Source organism: Elephas maximus, chromosome 20 (genome assembly GCF_024166365.1).
Source record: "Elephas maximus indicus isolate mEleMax1 chromosome 20, mEleMax1 primary haplotype, whole genome shotgun sequence".
Classification (NCBI taxonomy): domain Eukaryota; kingdom Metazoa; phylum Chordata; class Mammalia; order Proboscidea; family Elephantidae; genus Elephas; species Elephas maximus.
Genome location: NC_064838.1, coordinates 19053625 through 19073339, shown reverse-complemented (window position 1 = coordinate 19073339; position 19715 = coordinate 19053625). Strand labels below are relative to the sequence as shown.

The window sequence follows — 19715 nt, the reverse complement described above, 5'->3', positions numbered from 1 at the left end:
CGGGAGAGCACATTGGCCTGGATCTCAAGCTACCCATGTTCTAGTCCCACCTCTGTCATTTCCTAGAGTTGTGGCCTCGGGTAAGTCGCTTCACCTCTCTGGGCCTCAGTTTCTTCGTTTGTAAGATGATGGGTCTGTCTGTCTGAGCTCCCTTTCTCCTCTCTATGCTAGTTCCTGCTGTCCACTTGGAAAGGGGAAAAAATGAGGGAAATTTTCCACATTTGTTATCTTCTAAGGATGGTTCTGAAGAGCAATGAGAATAGTTAAGTCTCTTACATACTTCCAGTAGGACGGGTATGAAAGTTGTGCCCACTGTTCTCTCATTGTATTTCACCTTAACCATGTTGCCTGTTCCCTTTTATTAATCTTAAGGCTATTTCAATTTTATTTACTTACATACCACCTACTCCCAAAATAGCTTTGAGTTCATAGTAGAGATGCAGATGTGTAATCAGGCCATTAAAATAGAAATAGGAAATTTAAAAAAAAAGTGGCTATCTAACCATCAAAAAAAAAAAGGCATAAATAATATAGAAATAGTGATGTTTCTTCATTGGTTAATATCGATATTGTGAGTCAGCATCAAATGTAATTTTGAGCATCCTGGAAGCCAAAGCAAAAGAGAGGGAAGTATTATTCAATAAAGAAAAAGTACCAGACTGTTCCTAGTTCTGAATTCTGAAAGGAATTTATCACGTGGCGTACTCTCTTTTACAGAAACTGCAGATAAAATTTTCAAATAGCCCTTTTTTGCTGAGCGTACTGTTAAAGGGCATGAGGAGGAAGCTAAACTTGATAGTTCGACTAGTTCTGAACATCAGAGAGCAAAAATCTCCCTGTAGCAATGCTGGAGAACTTTATAAAAATAAAAGCTACTTAGAAAATATAGATTTTCAGAATCGACTGTTAATTGTAACTCATTTATATATAAATCCATGTGACCATTCTGCAGAGCAGTTTGGCATGTGCACCAAAATTTTAAATGCAGCCAACAATTCTACTTCTCAAACCTCCTCTGAGGTAAACTTGGGTAGATGAACTAAGACATAAATATAAAAATGTTTATGGTAGCATTATTTATAAAAGAACAAAAACCACGGACATGTTGAGGACTACTGAATTAAATTATATTACTCCTTTACAGTGATTATTCTGCAGTCCTGAAAATGAAGTTAATCTGTATGTTTTTTTATGGAAAAGATCTTCAAGATACAATGTTAAGTAAAATAAGAAGGTACAGCAGTGGTACAGAATGCCTGTATTTTTGTTATAAAAGAAGATAGACATCTGTGTACACAGTTTACATGTCTAGCTACATCCTTGTGTGTGCATACTCACATTTTTCCGGAAGGAAACTGTTAACGGTGGTTTCTTCTGGGCAGGAAGATTGTTAGCCTTGGCAGGGAGGGGGACACTATTGTCTTATTTTTCCAATGTGAACTTGTTTATAGAGAGTCAGTAGAGCCTGGCAGTGGAAAACTTAGACTCTGAAATCTGAACACCTGCGTTCAGATTCCAGTTCTGCCACTTCCTACTAGCTATGTGGCCTTGGGGAAGTTACCCAGCTTCTCCATGCCTCATCTGTAAAATGGGTTCATAATAGTACCTTCTTCCTCAGGCTGTTCTGAGGAATAGTGTCAAGTACTCAGAACAGTGTAAACAATACCATGTATGTTTTCTTGAAAAACTGAGTAGAAATTAAACATCAAAAAATGCTTCTAACCAAAAGGACCCCTAGTATCAGAGTATCACTTCCTCAGCTGTTAAAAACCAGAGAAGGACTTTATAAAATATGTCACTGCTTCCGGTATCATATGTCGTATAGAAATTATGTTTGAAGCACAGGTCTTGTTTTCATTGTTGTCCTTTTAGATGACCTTGAATATCTTTCAGGGAGGGCATCCATCCTGGGATTCATGGTAGGCTATTGGCACACCTGTGAAGCCCCTTGAAACCATCTTGTTTTATAGTTCCTTTTCTAGTCCATCCAGTGAGTGCTCAAATTAAGCACAGCGTATGCAAGGCCAGGTAGAAGAGCTATGAGGAGACACAACTGCACGTCCTCAGCTGTTAAAAACCAGAGAGGGACTACCCAGAAATGGAAGCTTAAAGAGGATGTCTATGCACATGCGGGTCACATGCGTGAGATGTGTGTTCACACGCCCTCACAGCTTCTGCTTTCCTTTTGAAAAAGAGGGTGACAGAGGCCATGCTGGGGTGGCCTCTCTTTGGTCACTGGAATCTTGTGGTCAAAGGGACCTCCTAAGTATTCGAGGTGAAGATAGCAAATGGCTCTGTGTTCAGGAATGGGTCCTGCCCAGTTTCCTCCTTCCTTGCCAGTGTTTTGGGACAGGCCTGGAGCACTTTGGCTGACTCGGGGAGTCCTCTTTTGGGATTGGCCACACTTTGAGCCAGGCATGGGCCTCTCACTGTGGGCACATGGTGGCCCTAGAGAGGGGAGGATGGAAACTTTGGTCCCTTCAAATCAGGTGAGTTAGGAAACGTGCTCTCACCGGGAAGAATGCAAAGCTGACCTGCTACAACCTCACAGCCCAGTCAGTGCATTCTCCCGTTTTCCGTTTCTAGTGGCTGTCTGGCCCTTTTCTTTCTGCACTTCTGGGCATTCGACTCTATATCCATTTGGCCAGCGGTTCCCCTCACCATCTATCTGTTACATCCAACTGTGTTTCCATCTGCCCTTCCACTCATCCATCCATCCTTCCCTCCTCCAACCATCTGCCAGCTCTCCCATCCATCCTTCAGACTGCTGGTATGTCTAACCGTCCCTCTTTCCCTCCCACTGTGTGAGTCTGAGACTCCAGCCGCTGGTCCGTCCATCCATCCATCCGTCTGTCCGCATGTAACCTGTCCATTCATCGCACCGACCTCCTGTCTGGTTGCAGAGCCAGCCCCCTGCCCATTCCTCTAACCCCCCTGCCCATTCCTCTAACCCCCCACAGCCAGCTGCTCCGTCCCTGCCACCTTTCTCCTCTCCCTCCGGCCACCACTCCCGGACGTCGGTTCCCGCGCACAGGGCCGGTGTCTGCCTAAGCGGCCCCCACACCGCGCCGTGGGACGGTCTGCCTTTGTCGTGCGGCCCGGCCGGCCGTGCCCCCAGCTGCCCCGCGGCGCGGCTCCCAGGCCCGGAGGGCGGCGGGCGGGGCGGGCGGCGCGGGGCGGGGCGGCCCGGGGTGACTCAGCTGCCACCCCTCCGCCGTCCGCCCGTCCGCCGGCCTCGCAGGCGGGGCGGAGAAGATGGCGCTGCCCCCGGCCGCCGCGCCCCCCGCCGGGGCCCTGGAGCCGCCGGGGCCCTGCGCTGCCGCCGCCGCCGCCGCCACCGGGGAGCCGCCGCTCGGCCTGCAGGAGCTGTCGGCGCTGCGGCCCGAGCCGGGCGGGGTCCCGCTGCACTCGCCCTGGACCTTCTGGCTCGACAGGTGAGGGGGCGCGGGCGGGCGCGGGCCCCCAGTGTCCGCCCGGCCCCGCCGCTGCCGCCGTGCCCCCGCCGGGCCTGCGCCGGCCGCTTTGTCTCTGCGCCGCGCGGCCCGGGAGCCCCGTGCGCTCGGGCCGGCCTGGCCCCCACGCCAGCGCCCGGCCCCCGGCTCCGGCCCCGGCTCCCGGCCGCTCCGCGATGGCGCAGGGTCCGGCCCGCCGCGCCTCAGCGCCTGGCCGCCCGCGCGCGCTCCGGGACTCCGGGAGAGTCGGGTTGGAACCCGAGCTTTGAGCAGGAGCCAGCGGCTGTTCGGTGGCCTCGCCTCCCCGGCCCGGAGAGGAAAAGCGCAGCCCCAAAAGTTTCGGTAGCACTTTCCTCTTTTATTTCCTCTGAGGGGTGAATGTCCATGGCCGACGTCCGGGTTGGGCGGTGGGGACCCGCGTTGGCACCCGGCTCTGCCTGGGTGGGAGATGGTGGGCGAGTCGGGGGCACGCGGTTCCTCGCTGTAAAGTGGGGAGAGTGATCACTGTCCTGGTACCCCATGGGGCTTTGGGGGAGCTCAGAACACAACCTTAGCTGTGACCAAAAACCAAAACCCAGTGCCGTCGAGTCGATTCCGACTCATAGTGACCCTATAGAACACAGAGCTGCCCCATAGAGTTTCCAAGGAGCGCCTAGCAGATTCGAACTGCCAACCTTTTGGTTAGCAGCTGTAGCACTTAACCACTACACCGCCAGGGCTGTGACAGTTCTTGGGAAAAGTTGACCAGCCTTCTAGGAAGTGTGCGGTGGCGGTGTTAGTACTGCCTGGCCAGCGCCTTCACCCTGTGCCCCCGAGGCTGCTGTGGACACCTCTTTGAATTCTTTCTTGAGCGCTTGCTGTGAAGCTGTAAGTCTGCTAGGCGCTGGGGATTCAATGGTGTGCACATGGACGCGGCCGGCCTTCATGGAGCGTTCCTCTCCTTTTCAGTAAAGTGGAGCCAATTAGAGCTCTCAGGGACCGTTCAGGGACCACCTCTCCTCCAAAAGGCCTTCCTGACTATCACTATCGTAGCTCCTCCTATCGTTCCGTATTCTCCTGCCCTGCCTTTTTTTGGTTTGTATGTTTGTTTTTCCATAATGCTTAATGCTGTGGTATTCTATTATATATGAATTTGTTTATTTATAATCTCTTCCCCCAGTTCCTCAATGCTTCCCATCATTTAAAGGCCAGAAAGCAGGGACTTGGTTTTGACACTTGTTATCTCCCCAGTACCCAGAACCATGCCTGGCACATAGTAGGAGCACCAAAAATGTTTGAGAAATGACTAGATGGATGAATGCAATGTCCCTTCTCAGTTTCTGTCACACCGTGGGTGTCCCATGATGCCAGGGCGCTGGCCCTCTTCTGCAGGAGTGTCCCAAGAGCTTATGGAAATGTTGACGAAAGTGCAGCTACTATGGTTATGTGCTGGGAGTAAAGCTGTGTGACAGTTTTCTGTGCAGTTTACTTGGTAGACACAAGGCTTTGCATAAAATGCCTACAAGATTTTTAAAAGCGATTTTCATCTTTTTCGGTGAAGACAGTCTCATTATTATCGGAATCAGTGTCTGTCTATAAGAGTTGACCCTTGAAGCCTTTGTCTTTCCTGGGTACCCAAAGAAATTGGGGATGGGTGAGATGAAGCAAGTACTTTTGTCATGGGATGCTAAGAGAGCATTTTAATATCATATCCAGAGTGGCTTTGGCAAACTTGAGCAGAATGAAATCATATGTGTCTGTTTTCAAAGGTGTTGTTACAATACTGTTGCTACCTGGTTTGCATTTTGAACACCCAGACCTGGACCTGTGGTATAAATTGTAGATTCTGTTGAGTGGTAGAAACAGATTCAAGAGCTTCTTTTTAAACAGATACAAATATATATACATACATATATATGTATGTATGTATGTATGTATGAGACAGCAATGGATAATGGTATATGGGAAGAACGCATATAGGAACACTTCTCCAGAATGGTTTATGATATAAATTTGTAAACAACTCTTGAAGACTATCTGGTATATCTTAAGGTAAGAATAAGGTAATTTCAATGGAGACACAAATTATATTTTTCCTAGTATTTTTGCACATTTTTGCTCTCTGAAAGTAAGTAATCAAATGAAATATGTTATTGCCACAGTGCCTAAATCTTTAATAGAAATGACTATATTCATTTAGGAATTACAGCTTATTCTAGCATACCTGTTCAAACCCGTTGCCGTCGATTCAGTTCCGACTCACTTAGCACGTATGGAGTCATTTTGCCTGATCAGTCATTTCATAGTTTTTACTGAACTTTTCCCTCTTCTCTGGGAATCCATTACATTTATGTAGGCTGCCCCAGAGTTATGAACACTTTGTGGTATAATTTTTTTCCAGAGAAAAAACATTCTAGAGTGTGACAAGGTTCTCAGGAGAGTGCCCCGAGGTGCCCTTTGTTCCAGCATAGCTGGGCTCTGCCACCGGTGACATCAATTTTGAGTTCCACAGCATCCAAAGGCCTCCCGCTACTTAAAACACGAGTGCCTTTGGCATCTACCCCCTGACCTGTCGTACCTGCCAGCCTGCTGTGTGTTGATTGGCAAGTGACCCAACGTCCCCAGGGCTCACTTTCATTGTTTGTAAAATGGAGATAATTATAGGATATATCTCATAGAATCATGGCAACCTTATATGAGCAGAGTAGTCAGAATCAATTAGATGGCCACTAACAACAACAACATATACCTCATAGGACTGTTTTGAAGATTAAACGGGAGCAGTGAACACAGTACTTGGCATAGGGTAAGTGTTTAATAAATGTTAACAATTAACATCGCTATTACAATGCTCCCAAATGACCTACCCTCCTCCCCTACACACACATATGCATGCACACACATGCACCATCAACAGTCCCTGAATTCAGTATTAGGAAGTCAGCAACCTAAATTCGTTTCCCTCGATGGAGGAGTTGGAGAGCTCCTTAGTAGTGTTATTTGCATTTTCATTAATAAACGCAAATAAATCTTTACGTGGTTAAAAAAAATTGGGCTGTATGGTTAAGAACTTAAGCATTTGATGGGTATTTTGGATTGGGGGTGTAAGAGGAAGGGCTTTCCTCCTGTGTTCTGGATACTTAAAACCCTATCTTGTCTTGATTCTTGGAGGCCACTCTTAGTTGTGTCTCTGACTGCTTTGTTTTCATCTGTGGGATCTCCTTTACTCTGAGTTCTAAACACAGGCTCAGTCCTCAGGCTTCTGGACCATCAAAATGTGTCCAGAATCCAATTAATTCTCACCGCCTGCATCCTAGACCCTGGGCCACACTGTTTCTCTTGCCTGGGTCACTGCAAGAGCTTCCTGACTGTCCTCCCTGCTTTTTCCCCTGCCCTACAGTCCATTCCTGCCACAGCAGCCAAAGCAATCCTTTTAATACAGCATTTAAATCACATTGTTTCTCTGCTCCTAAAAGCCTGGCAATCCACTTTAAAAAATCAGACACTGAAAACCCTATGGAGCGCAGTTCTACTCTGATACACACGGGGGCGCCACGAGTTGTAGTTGACTCCATGACAGCCATTTAATACAGCAGTTAAACCATGTCACTTCTCCTGTTTTGCTCCTGTTTCACTCAGAGCAAAAGCCAAAGTTCTTAGAGTAGCCCAAAGGACTCTGCAGCTCTTCCTGCCGCTGCTCAGTATGCCTTTCTGCCTCTGTCTCCCCATTTCTCTCCCTTCTCCCCACACCCTTCCCGCTCACTGACCCCTGGCTGTCCCTCCCTCATCCCACACGTGGGCTTTGCCATCAATGTTCCCTGCTGCCCAAACGCTCTTCCCGCAGTCGTCTGCATAGCCTGCTCTCTCCTGTCCTTTTTTCTCTACTTAAATGTCACCTTTGCAGTAGGCCTTCGCTGACCACCAATATAAAAAAAGCACACACATCCTGGCATACACTTCCCACGCCCCTGACCCTGCTTTGTTTTTCACATAGTATTACAACCATTTGTCTAAGTTCTCCGACTAGAACACAAGCTACATGAGGGCAAGCCTTTGTTCTCCTCTTGCCCCATTGCTCTGTTCTCAGTTTCTAGAGCAGAGCCTTGTACTAGCTGCCCCGCATTAACTATTTAGGATGTTGTTGAACTCTCCAAGTCTCCATCTCTCCTCCTGACCTCTCACCTGAGTTCTGGACACATTTCTGAAAGCCCAAGAGACCCATAGCAAAACCCATTGCCATCGAGTCATTCTGACTCATAGCAACCCTATAGGACAGAGTCGAACTGCCCCATAGGGTTTCCAAGGAGCGACTGGTGGACTCGAGCTGCCGACCTTGTGGTTAGGAGCCAGGCTCTTAACCACTGCACCACCAGGGCTCTCAGGAGACCCCTAGGCACTCTGAATGCAAGTATTAATGATTCAGTGGCTTAGCTGGTATCCCTTCACTCTTCTTTGTCCACCTGCTGTGTTTTGGTTAACAATATCACCATATTACCAGTTTTTGAGAGGTGGAATCTCCACTTGACCCTTGAATCTTCATCCCAGGTGCCCTACTCCATCCGATTCTGTACTTTGTACTGTAGATTTGTCCGTGGAAAACTTGCTCCAAGCCTAAACCACCCCTCCTCTCCATGTCCCTCTCTCTAGTGCGTGCTCTGGTCCTGCCTTGTCCCAGTTATGCACTACCTGCTTAGTTACCTACCTGTTCCCAAGTTCTCCCTTCTTCAGGCATCCCCCACCTGAGCTGGCGTGGTTCGCCTTCTAAACGTACACCTGATCTTCACATTCCAAAGCTCCCTGCACCTCTTTCCTGCTGCAGAAGTGGATTTTTACTCTCTTACCCCCGCCAAAATTTTTTTTTTTTTTTTTTTACCCCCTAAGGGTATCTCTGCGTTGGGGTTGTGGGGCCTAAACAAGTGGGATTCTCCGATCTCCACTATTATTCTTACCAGAGCAGCCCTGATTATTTTTTAAGATGGGCTACTTTAACTTGAAGAAAGGATTCCCCAGCTTTTAAAAAAATGGAAAACCACAGACTTACAGATTACAGTACAAATTTATATGTTGTTATTTTTAATACGTCCCTAGGTGGCACAAATGGTTTCCACTCAACTGCTAACCTAAAAGTTGGTGGTTCGAACCTACCCAGCGGTACCGCAGAAGAAAAGGTCTGGGGATCTACTCCCATTAAGATTACAGCCAAGCGGGGACCATGGTCTCAGGGAACATCTAGCTCAACTGACATAACGTAGTTTATAAAGAAAATGTTCTACATTCTACTTTGGTGAGTAGCTTCTAGGGTCCTAAGAGCCTGTGAGCGGCCATCTAAGATACTGCACTGGTCTCACCCCATCGGAATCAAGGGAGAATGAAAACACCAAAGATACAAGGAAAAGATTAGTCCAAAGGACTGATGGACCACAGCTGCCATGGCCTCCACCAGACTGAGTCCAGCACAACTAGATGGTGCCCAGCTACCACCACTGACGGCTCTGACAGGTATCACAATAGAGGGTCCCAGACAGAGCTGTAGAAAAGTGTAGAACAAAATTCTAACTCACAAAACAGACCAGACTTACTGGCCTGACAGAGACTGGAGAAACCCCGAGAATATGGCCCCTGGACACCCTTTTAACTCAGTACTGAAGTCCCTACTGAGATTCACCCTTCAGCCAAAGATTAGACAGGCCCATAAAATAAAATAAGACCAAAGGGGCATACCAGCCCAGGGGCAAGTAATAGAAGGCAGGAGGGAACAGGAAGGCTGGTAAAGGTGACCCAAGGTCAAGAAGGGAAAGTGTTGACATGTCATGGGGTTGGTAACCAATGTCACAAAACAATATGTATACTAATTGTTTAATGAGAAACTAGTTTGTTCTGTAAACCTTCATCTAAAGTACAATTTAAAAAAGAAGATTACACCCGAGAAAACCTTACGGAGCAGTTATACTCTGTAACACATGGGGTTGCCATGAGTCAGAAATGATCCGAAGGCAGTTAACAGTAACAAGCAGTGCAAATGGTTAATGTGCTTGGCTGCTAACTGAAAGGCTGGAGGTTCAAATCTGCCCAGAGGCACCTCAGAAGAAAGGCCTGGTGATCTTCAAAAAAAAGCAGCCATTGAAAACCCTATGGAGCACAGTTCTACTTTGACACACATAGGGTCACCATGTGTCAGGATCAACTTGATGGCAACTGTTTCCTGTTTTGTTTTTTAATTTTTATTAGGTAGCGTCCCTCCAAGGAGCCCTGATGGCCCAGTGGTTAAGTGCTTGGCTGCTAACCAAAAGGTTGGCAGTTTAAACTCACCAGCCGCTCCTCCGGAGAGAAGATCTGGCAACCTGCCTCCCTAAAGATTACAGCCTAGGAAATTGTATTGGGTGGTCACTATGAGTGGGAATCGACTCGACGACACACAGCAACCCCCCTCCACGTGCCTCCTCTTTAGCCTCATCCTCTACCACTCCCACCTCCAAAATACTGCTGAGTCTGTCGATTCTTTCAAGTAACATCAGCCTACTGGTCCATTTCCTGGATAAACCATGGACTTTTCAGACTGGAGGAAACCCTGGTGGCGTAGTGGTTAAATGCTATGGCTGCTAACCAAAGGGTCGGCAGTTCGAATCCGCCAGGTGCTCTTTGGAAACTCTGTGGGGCAGTTCTACTCTGTCCTGTAGGGTGGCTATGAGTCGGAATTGGCTCGGCGGCAATGGGTTTGGTTTTGGTTTTTTGGTTTCAGACTGAAACTTGTCTCATGAAGTACCTTCTGCTTGGGATGCTCTTCCCCCATATGTCTCCCTGAAAGTCTGGCCTTTGGGCCCTCGGTTTTCCTTAAGGAGTCCTTGCCTCCATCAGGATTAAGCGCGCCCCTCTGTGTTCCCACAGTGCTTTTTGTAGACCAGTGTTAGTGTGGGAGGTAACTGATTCCTTCCCTGCCCTCCTGTGCGACTGTCTGCAGCTGCCTTGCATCTGTGACTCCAGGGCACACACATTGTAGCGCCTGGACTTGGTGGGCACTCCGTGAAGGCATGCAGACCTCTGTTTCCAACTGGAAACATGGGCCATTGCATACATCTCCCGCCAGCCTCACCGCTTCAGGGTTTAGCGCCACCATGCCGGTGTTCTCCAGGGTGGCCTCTGAGCCACCTAGAGCAGAATCACCTGGCTGAGCTTGTTAAAATACAGACTTTCCAATCCTGCCCCCCAAAACCAAAAACCCAAACCCGCTGCCACTGAGTTGATTCCGACTCATAGCGACCCCATAGGGTTTCTAAGGCTGTAAATCTATACAGGAGCAGACTGCCACATTTTTCTCCCGCAAAGATGCTGGTGTTCATGTATCAACATTTGCGAATTACTGTTCTATTTACAGATGGTATTAATTGAGCATCTTAATTGCCAGTCACTGTTCTAGGTTCGGAGGATGAATGGATGAATATAGCATGGCCCCTGCCCTCCCAGCAGGCGTGTGTGGCACTTCCATAGCACCAGTGAAGAGTTTAGAGAGGTTCTGAGTTCTATAAGGACCCACCTTATAGGGCAGGATGCTTTCAAGTGCATTCCAGCGATGTGGTCCATAACAACAAATCTGACACGGGCAGGTGGGGAACACGTTTGACAAAATAAGCAAAAGGAAAAAAAGCAAAAAAACTCTGCTGCCATCAGGTCAACTCTGACTCATGATAACTGCGTGTGTGTCAGTAGAACTGTTCCTTAGGGTTTTCAGTGGTTGTGATTTTACGGTAGTAGATCTCCAGGCCTTTCTGTAACGGCACCGCTGGTAGTTTTGAACCACCAACCTTTTGGTTAGTAGCTGAGTGCAACCATTTGCATCACCCAGATTTGACAAAGGGGTCCCAGAGTCATCTTTGCTCATAGAGTGACCCACTGGGATTAGGTCACACAAGGAAGCTGGGTGGACAGGCTGTCAGAGGGGCTGATATCTTGTCTTTTTTCTTTCCCCACTCTTACCCTTCTGAACCTGCAGGCTCTCCAAGTGGCCCAGAATTTTACTTTATATAAGGTGCAAAGAGCCTCTGGGTTGGTCTGGCAGGGGACGGCCTTGACCTTGGTGCTCCCAGTCTTTCCAGCTGTGTGTCACAGGTTGTAGATAGGCCTGAGGGCCTTCCACATCCTCAGGGTACTAGTCTTCTCCAGGTATTGCTCAAAAAACGTATGTTCCTGTTTTTATTATAGATGCCATTTACTTATTTCCAAACTTAAGACAACAGACAAGATGTTAGTAACCTGGCACGATAGTGGTTAGACGCTTAGCCTTATTTTTTTCTACTTGGTTGTAAACTCCAACGCTGTTATATTTTTATTTTACCCAGCCACTGGGTGGTGGCTGTTCCCACCAAGTCAGCTCTGGCTCATGGTGACCTTATGTGTAACAGAGTGAAACATTTCCCAGTCCTGCACCAATCTTCATGATCCTTGGTATATTTGCAGCTGTTGTTTCAGTCCATCTTGTTGAGGGTTTCCCGGATTTTCGCTGACCCTCTCCTTTACCAATCATGATGTCCTTCTCCAGCAACGAGTCTTTCCTGATGGCATGTCCAAAGTAAGCAAGTGAAAGGCTTGCTGTCCTTGCTTCTAAGGAGTATTCTGGCTGTGCTTTTTGTAAGACGGATAAACCACTAGGTGCTAAGGGATTAATTATATATTAAGACGAAAGAGACCCAGTCACCACTCTCAAGGAGCTTATAGGTTAGACATGAGAACAGATGGAAGCAGGGAGAAATCAAAACCAAATAAGCAAACAAAACGTTTGGATTCTATAGTTCCAGTAGCTACATTGTAACAGTTAAGTAATAGACCTTGGACCATTTTTCTACATGACTCTTTCTCAAAGAGGAAGCTGGTGTAGCCGCAAGCCACAGATCTAAAAGGGATTAAAACGAAATCATCTTTAATGGAGTGAGTGATACACAAGGGGCACACTTAATCATGTAACTGGGCCTGTGAAAGTTTCCCTCTGATGGTTGAGACTGATGTGAATAAATTCAACAAGAAGCCTGGCTTCAGGTGACATGGCCCTGGCTTTAAAGCCTTTCTCTGTTAGGCATGGTTCTCTTGGCTGAAATGACATTGCATTTCATATATGGTGGAATATTGTCATCATTTTTTTTCCCCAGCAATCATTTACTGTGTGCATTTGTACTGGGCATGTATATCTAGTACCGCAAAGCCTATAAAAGCTAGAACTTGTGTAAGGCAGAAACCTGTCAGAGAAGGAAAACTCAAATATTTTCTACTAAAATGAGCAATAGATAAGTGGTAAGACTGCACCCTGTCAAAGGGAGAAAACTTTTGAGACCCAGAAAAACAAGGCAGTCCTGTCAAGTTTCGGCTCTCACAGGTGTCACTGTACTTCGATATATCATACCATATAAAGTTCTAAACTTTGTTTCCCACTTTAACCTGTAAATATTAACAACCATTCACTGCTGTGTGCCAGGCACTGTATTGAGTGCTGTATATAATCACCAGCAAAATCCTCACACTACTGAAGTAGGTCATATTAGCAACATTTTACAGATGAGAAAATTAAGGCCCAGAGAAGTTAAGTAACTTGCCTGAGGTCACACAGCTAATATAGGAATGAATCAGGATTTACATAAAGGACTCTGGGACACCGAGCACTGGTGCCCTAAACCCCGATGAACACTACTTCTCAGTGAATATGAACAATGGATGGGACACAGCTCTCCCATATCTCATATCCTAAAATATCAGAGCTGGACAGGACCTGAAAGGTAACCTGGAATTTTGCAAATAAGGACACTTACTTCCAGTTTCATGGGAGATACTTGAGCCAAGGACGCCTGCTTCAAAATTTGCAGAGCAAAGAAGAGAGCTCTGAAAACGCGTATTTGAGTGCCTTTATAGGATTGTCCGTCACATTCAGTGATAACCCCCTCCTGATCATCTCTTTTTAGGTGAGGACAGAAATGCATTTGTGAGAGTAGTGACTTTTACATTTTTCTTGCGATGCTATGGCTCATTAGCTTTTGCTTCCCAGGTTGTTAGCATTTCCCGTAGTACCTTGATTTAGATAACTTTAGGCCAGCACGTCTCAAACTTGAATGCCTCTTCCAGTCTCCTGGGATTTCTTCAACTGATTGTGATTCAGCAGGGACAGGGCCTGAGACTCTGCATCTGTAGCAAGCTCCCAGGTGATGCTGCTAGCTGATGGACCACAGTTTGAGAGGCAAGGATACAGGCAGAGGCTGAGGAAACCTTTCCAGTTCCCCACCCCCTACCCTGGGGGAAAAAAGCACCCTCCAGGTATCCAGGTGGTTGGTAAGTGGTGCTAAGGCCTGCTAAGAGCTAACCAGGTAATGGTATTTACAGAGGTCTGTGTCACCATGGGAAACCCTAGTGGTGTAGTGGTTAAGCACTACGGCAGCTAACCAAGAGGTCAGCAGTTCAAATCTGCCAGATGCTCCTTGGAAACTCTATGGGGCAGTTCTACTCTGTCCTGTGGGGTCGCTATGAGTCGGAATCAACATGACAGCATTGGGTCTGGGTTTTTGGTTTTTGGTGTCCCCACGATTGTTATTAATGAATTTATACTGCAGCATCCGTATCTGTAAGGGTGGGTTTAATGGGGAAGGCGTATTTGAGTTCCTGGAAGGTCTGAATTAAGGATTGTAAGCTGCAGTATAGTTGGAACCACGCTTGGCACAAAGCTGTGCTCAGGGTGCCAAGCAGTTACTTGTCATATAGTAAGTGGTCAGTTTAGATGAGTGACTAAGGGCAAGGTTGTCAGGCAACCTTTGGTTCAAGTCCCCGCTCTGCCACTAACCAGCTGTGTATCTTTGGGCAAATTACCTTATTTCTCTCTGCCTTAGTTTGCAAAGTGGGGTTGGAACTACCACCATGCATCTGTCAGTTGGTTGTACTGTGGTGGCTTGTGTGTTGCTGTAATACTGGAAGCCTTGCCACCGGTATTTCAAATACCAGCAGGGTCCCCCCTGGTGGACAGGTTTCAGCAAAGCTTCTAGACTAAGACGGGCCAGGAAGAAGGACCTGGTGGTCTACTTCTGAAAAATCAGCCATGGTGTTTTAATGAGGATGAAATGAGATGATGCGTGCAAATAGCACGTGATATGCAGTCTTTTCCATTATTGGGGGTCCATTTTTTTTTTTTTAGTAAGTATTTTTTGAAGGAGAGAGAGAATAAAATGCTTTCAAGTGTTTCAGACTTAAATAAACCTAAAAACATTTTATCGTGTAGAGATTCTCAGGGACCTGCTTTAATGATTAGCTGATTTGTGATTAACATTAAATTTTTACATGTAAATGCTTGGAAACCACTTAAGTAAAACACTTGGTCCAATCTTATCAGACTTTCTTCCTACTTTTAACTCCCCAAATGAAAAGAATTTTAACCAGTTTTACATAAAAATTCTTAAGATATATTTGCTGTTATTCCATCATTGAGTTGGAGACACACAGGAGGAATGTAAAACTGGATTTGAGCGTTCTGGTCTTAAGTAATGTAAACAGCTCCCCTGGCATCTTTACACAAATCATCTCCCTGGTCAACCTTGAAGGCTCCCTTCATCTTTCTTCCGTAGCCATCACAGATTCTGGACAAGTCTAAGAGGAAGCAAATCTCGTGTCACTGTGGCCTTACACCCAGAGTGGTCTGATTAGCTTTCCTTTCTCAGGACAGGGATGGAAGTTTCTCAGCTCTACATGTAACTCACACAGACTTTTTGTGGTTCCTACTGTCTGCCCCACACGCTCAGTGTTTTTTAGTTCTGGTGACTTTGTTGTTTGCATCCTGTTCTGCCCATCTCAGTGATGGTGATGATGATGGAGATGACACTGATGACAAGGAGGACAGTAGCAATTGCTTATTAAATGCCGGATGCTATATGAAATGCTTTTGTCGCCTTCATTCGTGTAGACCAAGTAGCAAAGTGATAAGGTAGAGACGATGTTTCTAGAGAGGAAGCTGGAGGTCAGAGAGGTGAAGCTGAGGGTCAGACAGGGTCAGATTATCACACAGCTGGTAGGTGGCAGAGCTGGGACTCAAACTTAGATCTGTTGATTCTAAAACTCACGCGCTTAACCCCTGTAGTTTCCTGCCTCCCTTGTGCTTAGGTCTGGTACATGATCTTCCTCCCATGCCCAGTCCCAGAAAATGATGACCTGTGGATGTGTTCTTCCCGAATTATGTTGCTTGTATCACATTTTAGAATATCATTATTTACTGCTTTGGCTTCTGGCAACTCAAACCCTTTTCTGCATATCTGCTTCTGCTCCTCTCCCAATAATGTCTGTAGCTAGGTGGATGGTGGTGGAAGAAAGAATGATAAGCAGGAGCAATGGGTGGGTAAGCAAGGAGTAGGTAATTAGATTAATGTACTTTAAGGAGGGGTGAAAAAAAGATTTGCCATAACAGATGCTGTATGTGACCACCCATGCTGAGAATGACAGCTTGATTTTTACTGGGAGGCAGCCTAGTCCAAGAGGGAGACTCTTGGCATCAGAGCCAGACACACCAGGAAAAGAACCTGGATCTACCACTTAAAAACAAGTTTGCTAAGCCTCAGTTTCCTAATCTGTAAAGTGGGGACAATGATAACAACTTGGCAGGGTTACTGTAAGGATTAGAGACAGTATGTGCAAAACCCTTTTAAGTAATACATGTTCAATGAAAGGAACCCATGATTCCATTAATTTTATTAAATCAGAGTGGAGACTCCTGTTGGAACAATTCAAGCTCCTTAACCTGATCCATCTAGTGGGCATTTATTGTTCCATTGTTGTATGCTGGGCTCTAGCTGTATACTGTGGGAGGGCGACATGGAATTCAGAGAATGGGAAAGTAGATGCTGGTTTCTTTCTTGATTCTATGGTTTTCCATAGTTCTGCCTGTATCTCCTCCCAGGCATGGTCATAATCAACGTGTATATCCATCTCAGCTTTCTCTCCCACTTCTTCCTCCCAGGCAAATACAAGCACATCTAAACATTGTTTCTTGGAGCCCTGGTGGTGCAACAGTTAAGCACTCCACTGCTAACTGAATGGTTTGAGGTTCAAACCCACCCAGCATCTCTGTGGGAAAAAGACCTGGTGATCTGCACCATAAACGATTACAGCCTAGAAAACCCTACACTGTCACGTGGGGTCACCATGAGTCAGAATCACCTGGACAGTACCTAACGATAACATCGCAACATTGTTCTTTGCCTTTAGGAGCCTGGGGAATTCAGAGAGCAGGGGTGCCAGTTCTAGAATATAAATTCCATGGGGGCAAGCGCCTTGTCTAGAATGATCACCGCTCTCTTCCCAACAGCTAGAAGACATACGCATCAATCTTTATTGTTTAAATAAGTTATAAATCATCTGAAACTATTTGTTACATGTCTACAGCAGGGTTTTGCAGCCTCAGCACTATTGACATTTTGGACTGAATAATTCATTGGTATAGGGCGTGTCCTATGCATTGTAGAATGTTTAGCAGCACCCTTGGCCTCTATACTGCCAGTACTCTGCTAGTAGCATCTCCCCGAGTTGTGACAACCAAAATATATCTCTAGAAGACAGAAAGGGCCACATAAACCAGAGACTCCATAAGCCTGAGACCAGAAGAACTAGATGGTGCCCAGCTACCACCAATGACCTCCGTAACAGGGAACGCAACAGAGAGTCCCTGACAGAGCAGGAGAAAAGTGGGGTGCAGAACTCAAATCCTACTAAAAAGACCAGACTTAATAGTCTGTCTGAGACTGGAGGGATCCCCGAAGACATGGGCCCCGGACTCTGTTAGCCCAGAACTGAAACCATTCCCGAAGCCAACTCCTCAGACAAAGATTAGACTGGCCTATAAGACATAAAATAATACTCAGGAAGAGAGTGCTTCTTAGCTTAAGTAGATACATGAGATTAAATGGACGGCTCCTGTCCGGAGGCGAGACGAGAAGGCAAAAAAGGACAGAAGCTGGTTAAATGGAACCGGAAATCTGGGGTGGAAAGGAGGAGTGTGCTGTCACATTATAGGGAGAGCAACTAGGGTCACATAACAATGTGTGCATAAATTTTTGTATGAGAAACTAACTTGAACTGTAACCTTTCATTTAAAGCACAATTAAAAAGTCTCTAGATATTGCCAAGTGTCCCCTTGGCGGGGGGGGGGGCAACATTGCCCTCTAGGTCTGCAGAGAGAGGGTTTTGGTGGTTAGCATACTATCGCCAGGTTTTAGGTTTGTAACATGACTGAAGTAAAATGATTTTTTAAAGATATGAGAATGTCCTGTACTGTATATGTGATTCCAGCAAAAATGTTTTCTTCCACCGGAACAAACATTTACCTTCCAGTTGCTACAAGCACCTGTTAAAGGGAAAGAGGGTGAGGTCTGCCTGCTGCCCCAGCTGCAGCTCTGCCACCAGCCAGCCCGCGCTGCTGCTTTAAGAAGGAGTAACAGCAGATGGCACAGCTTCTGATTCAACTTTGAATCAGCAAGTCCAGGACTGACTGACCTGTTTACAAGGCAGATAATTTTGAAAAATCTTGGCATGTTTGTCCTTGTGAAATTGATTTTGCCGATGTGGCTTAAATTTGCTTGTGAAAGATGTCTAAGTTCAGGCATGAGTTTTGGGCACAGGTGTTTCTCAGCGATTGTTGGAGTCGATTTGGCTGGCAGAGGAATACCATGTCTTTTTACTCTGGCCAAGCCTAGCACTTGCCACCACCAGTAGTTCTGATGTCACTGATTTGTTCCTTTGAAACCTGCATATTCCAAAAACTGTCTAGAGGCTGGAAGGAACCTCTAAGATCACAGATCCCAGCCTCCTCCATTAAGAAGAGAGGGAACTGAGTTTCCTTGGGACCCAACATATTTCCTTTCAAACCCCAAGGCAACAGCCTCAGGAGGTGTTACACTGCCTACCTGGGAACTGTCCTGTTTTTTCCTGTGTTGTTCCCTGCTCTCCTCTGATGGAAAGACTGAGTTTCCTTTAAGAAAGTCATGAACACAATCATGTATCAAAAATGGGATTCAACAAAATGGTGACCGTGCTGAGAACAACACACCAGCAGTCAAGTTTATGTGTGACTTGACTAGGAGCTCAGCAGTGAGGGGTGAAGAGCAGGACACCTCAGCCAGGTCATCTGTCTTTAAATCACATTGCTGTGGTTTTGGGCGAGTTACCAAATCACTCTTAGCCCCAGCTTGCTCCCCTATAAAATGGTGAAAAATAATATGAATAGTTGCCTAGGTCTAGTTGCAAACATTCAATGCTGTAATGGAGGCAAAGGCTTAGCCCACTAGGAAGCATTCACAACACACACACATTAGCTTTTGACGTTGCTGTCTTACGCTAGTGAAAAGTTCCTGCTTGGTTTATTATGGAGCTGTTCTTGGGCTCTGGAAATGAGATTTCTTCAAAAAAACTTGAACAGTGAAACCAGGAAACTAAGTGGCTTTGTATAATTGTCTCCTTCACTAGAAAATAAGTAAAAGACCAGCGCATGGAGCCTGAGGCAATAAAAAAGAAGCATACAGGATAAATGTTTATCAGTGATTTTTTTTTTTTTTCTGGGTTTGCTAGGCTGTAATCTTTATGGAGAGGAGCCCTGGTGGCACAGTGAGTTAAGCACTCCACTGATAACTGAAAGGTTGTGGGTTTGAAGCCACCAGCAACTCCGTGGAAGAAAGATGTGTATTTGCTTAAACTGGCATAGTGCTGTGGAAGGTGAATATTCAAATTATGCTCATTCTAAACCATCATTCACGGAAGGGAAGCTTTAAAAATTGGTTGACAACTGAAATACACAGCTTTAAAAATCAGAAAAAAAAAAAAAAGCAAAGTACATTTTCTCACTTGGTACCGTAAACCCCTAAGGCTAGGGAAGGGGCCTGTAAATGCTCTCCAGTGTGCTTTGGGGGCTCCAGAGAAGTCTTTGGGGAGCACATTGTGGCCAAGAGGCCAGCTAAACTTTTCAAAGGAAGAAAAGCCTGTATCGAAAGCGATGCCAGTAGATTTATTAAAGCAATACATTTTTTCACGTGAAACTCTATTCAGAAAAAGATTTTTTAGTTCTTTTCTCCATCTTTTTATATTTTAAGCAAAAAAAAGGCACAAAGTTGCGTGAAATAGCAAATTAATATTTATCCCAGTCAATACTTAAGTAACCGCAAGCCCGGTCAGTCATACAGACAGATGGCTTTCATCACAGGCCAGGCACTGTCATTAGCAAAGGTGTGGGTTGAGCATCTCACTCATCACTACACTGTTCAACCTAGTTATTTTAGGCTTCAAGTT

General features: G+C 46.1%; 1 protein-coding gene across 3 annotated transcripts in view; it reads left to right on the top strand.

The window, feature by feature from the left end:
- The first annotated feature begins 3255 nt into the window (after window positions 1–3255).
- The window catches only part of EIF4E3 (eukaryotic translation initiation factor 4E family member 3), a 306432-nt gene continuing 289972 nt past the window's right edge, over window positions 3256–19715 (top strand). The window contains exon 1 of one of the 3 annotated variants that reach the window (XM_049862999.1): window positions 3256–3434. In XM_049862999.1, the coding sequence (XP_049718956.1) occupies window positions 3256–3434 (179 nt within the window). Of the gene's footprint in view, window positions 3435–8517; window positions 8931–19715 lie in introns of those variants that run through there. The other 2 variants (XM_049862998.1, XR_007514459.1) reach the window with 2 other exon arrangements.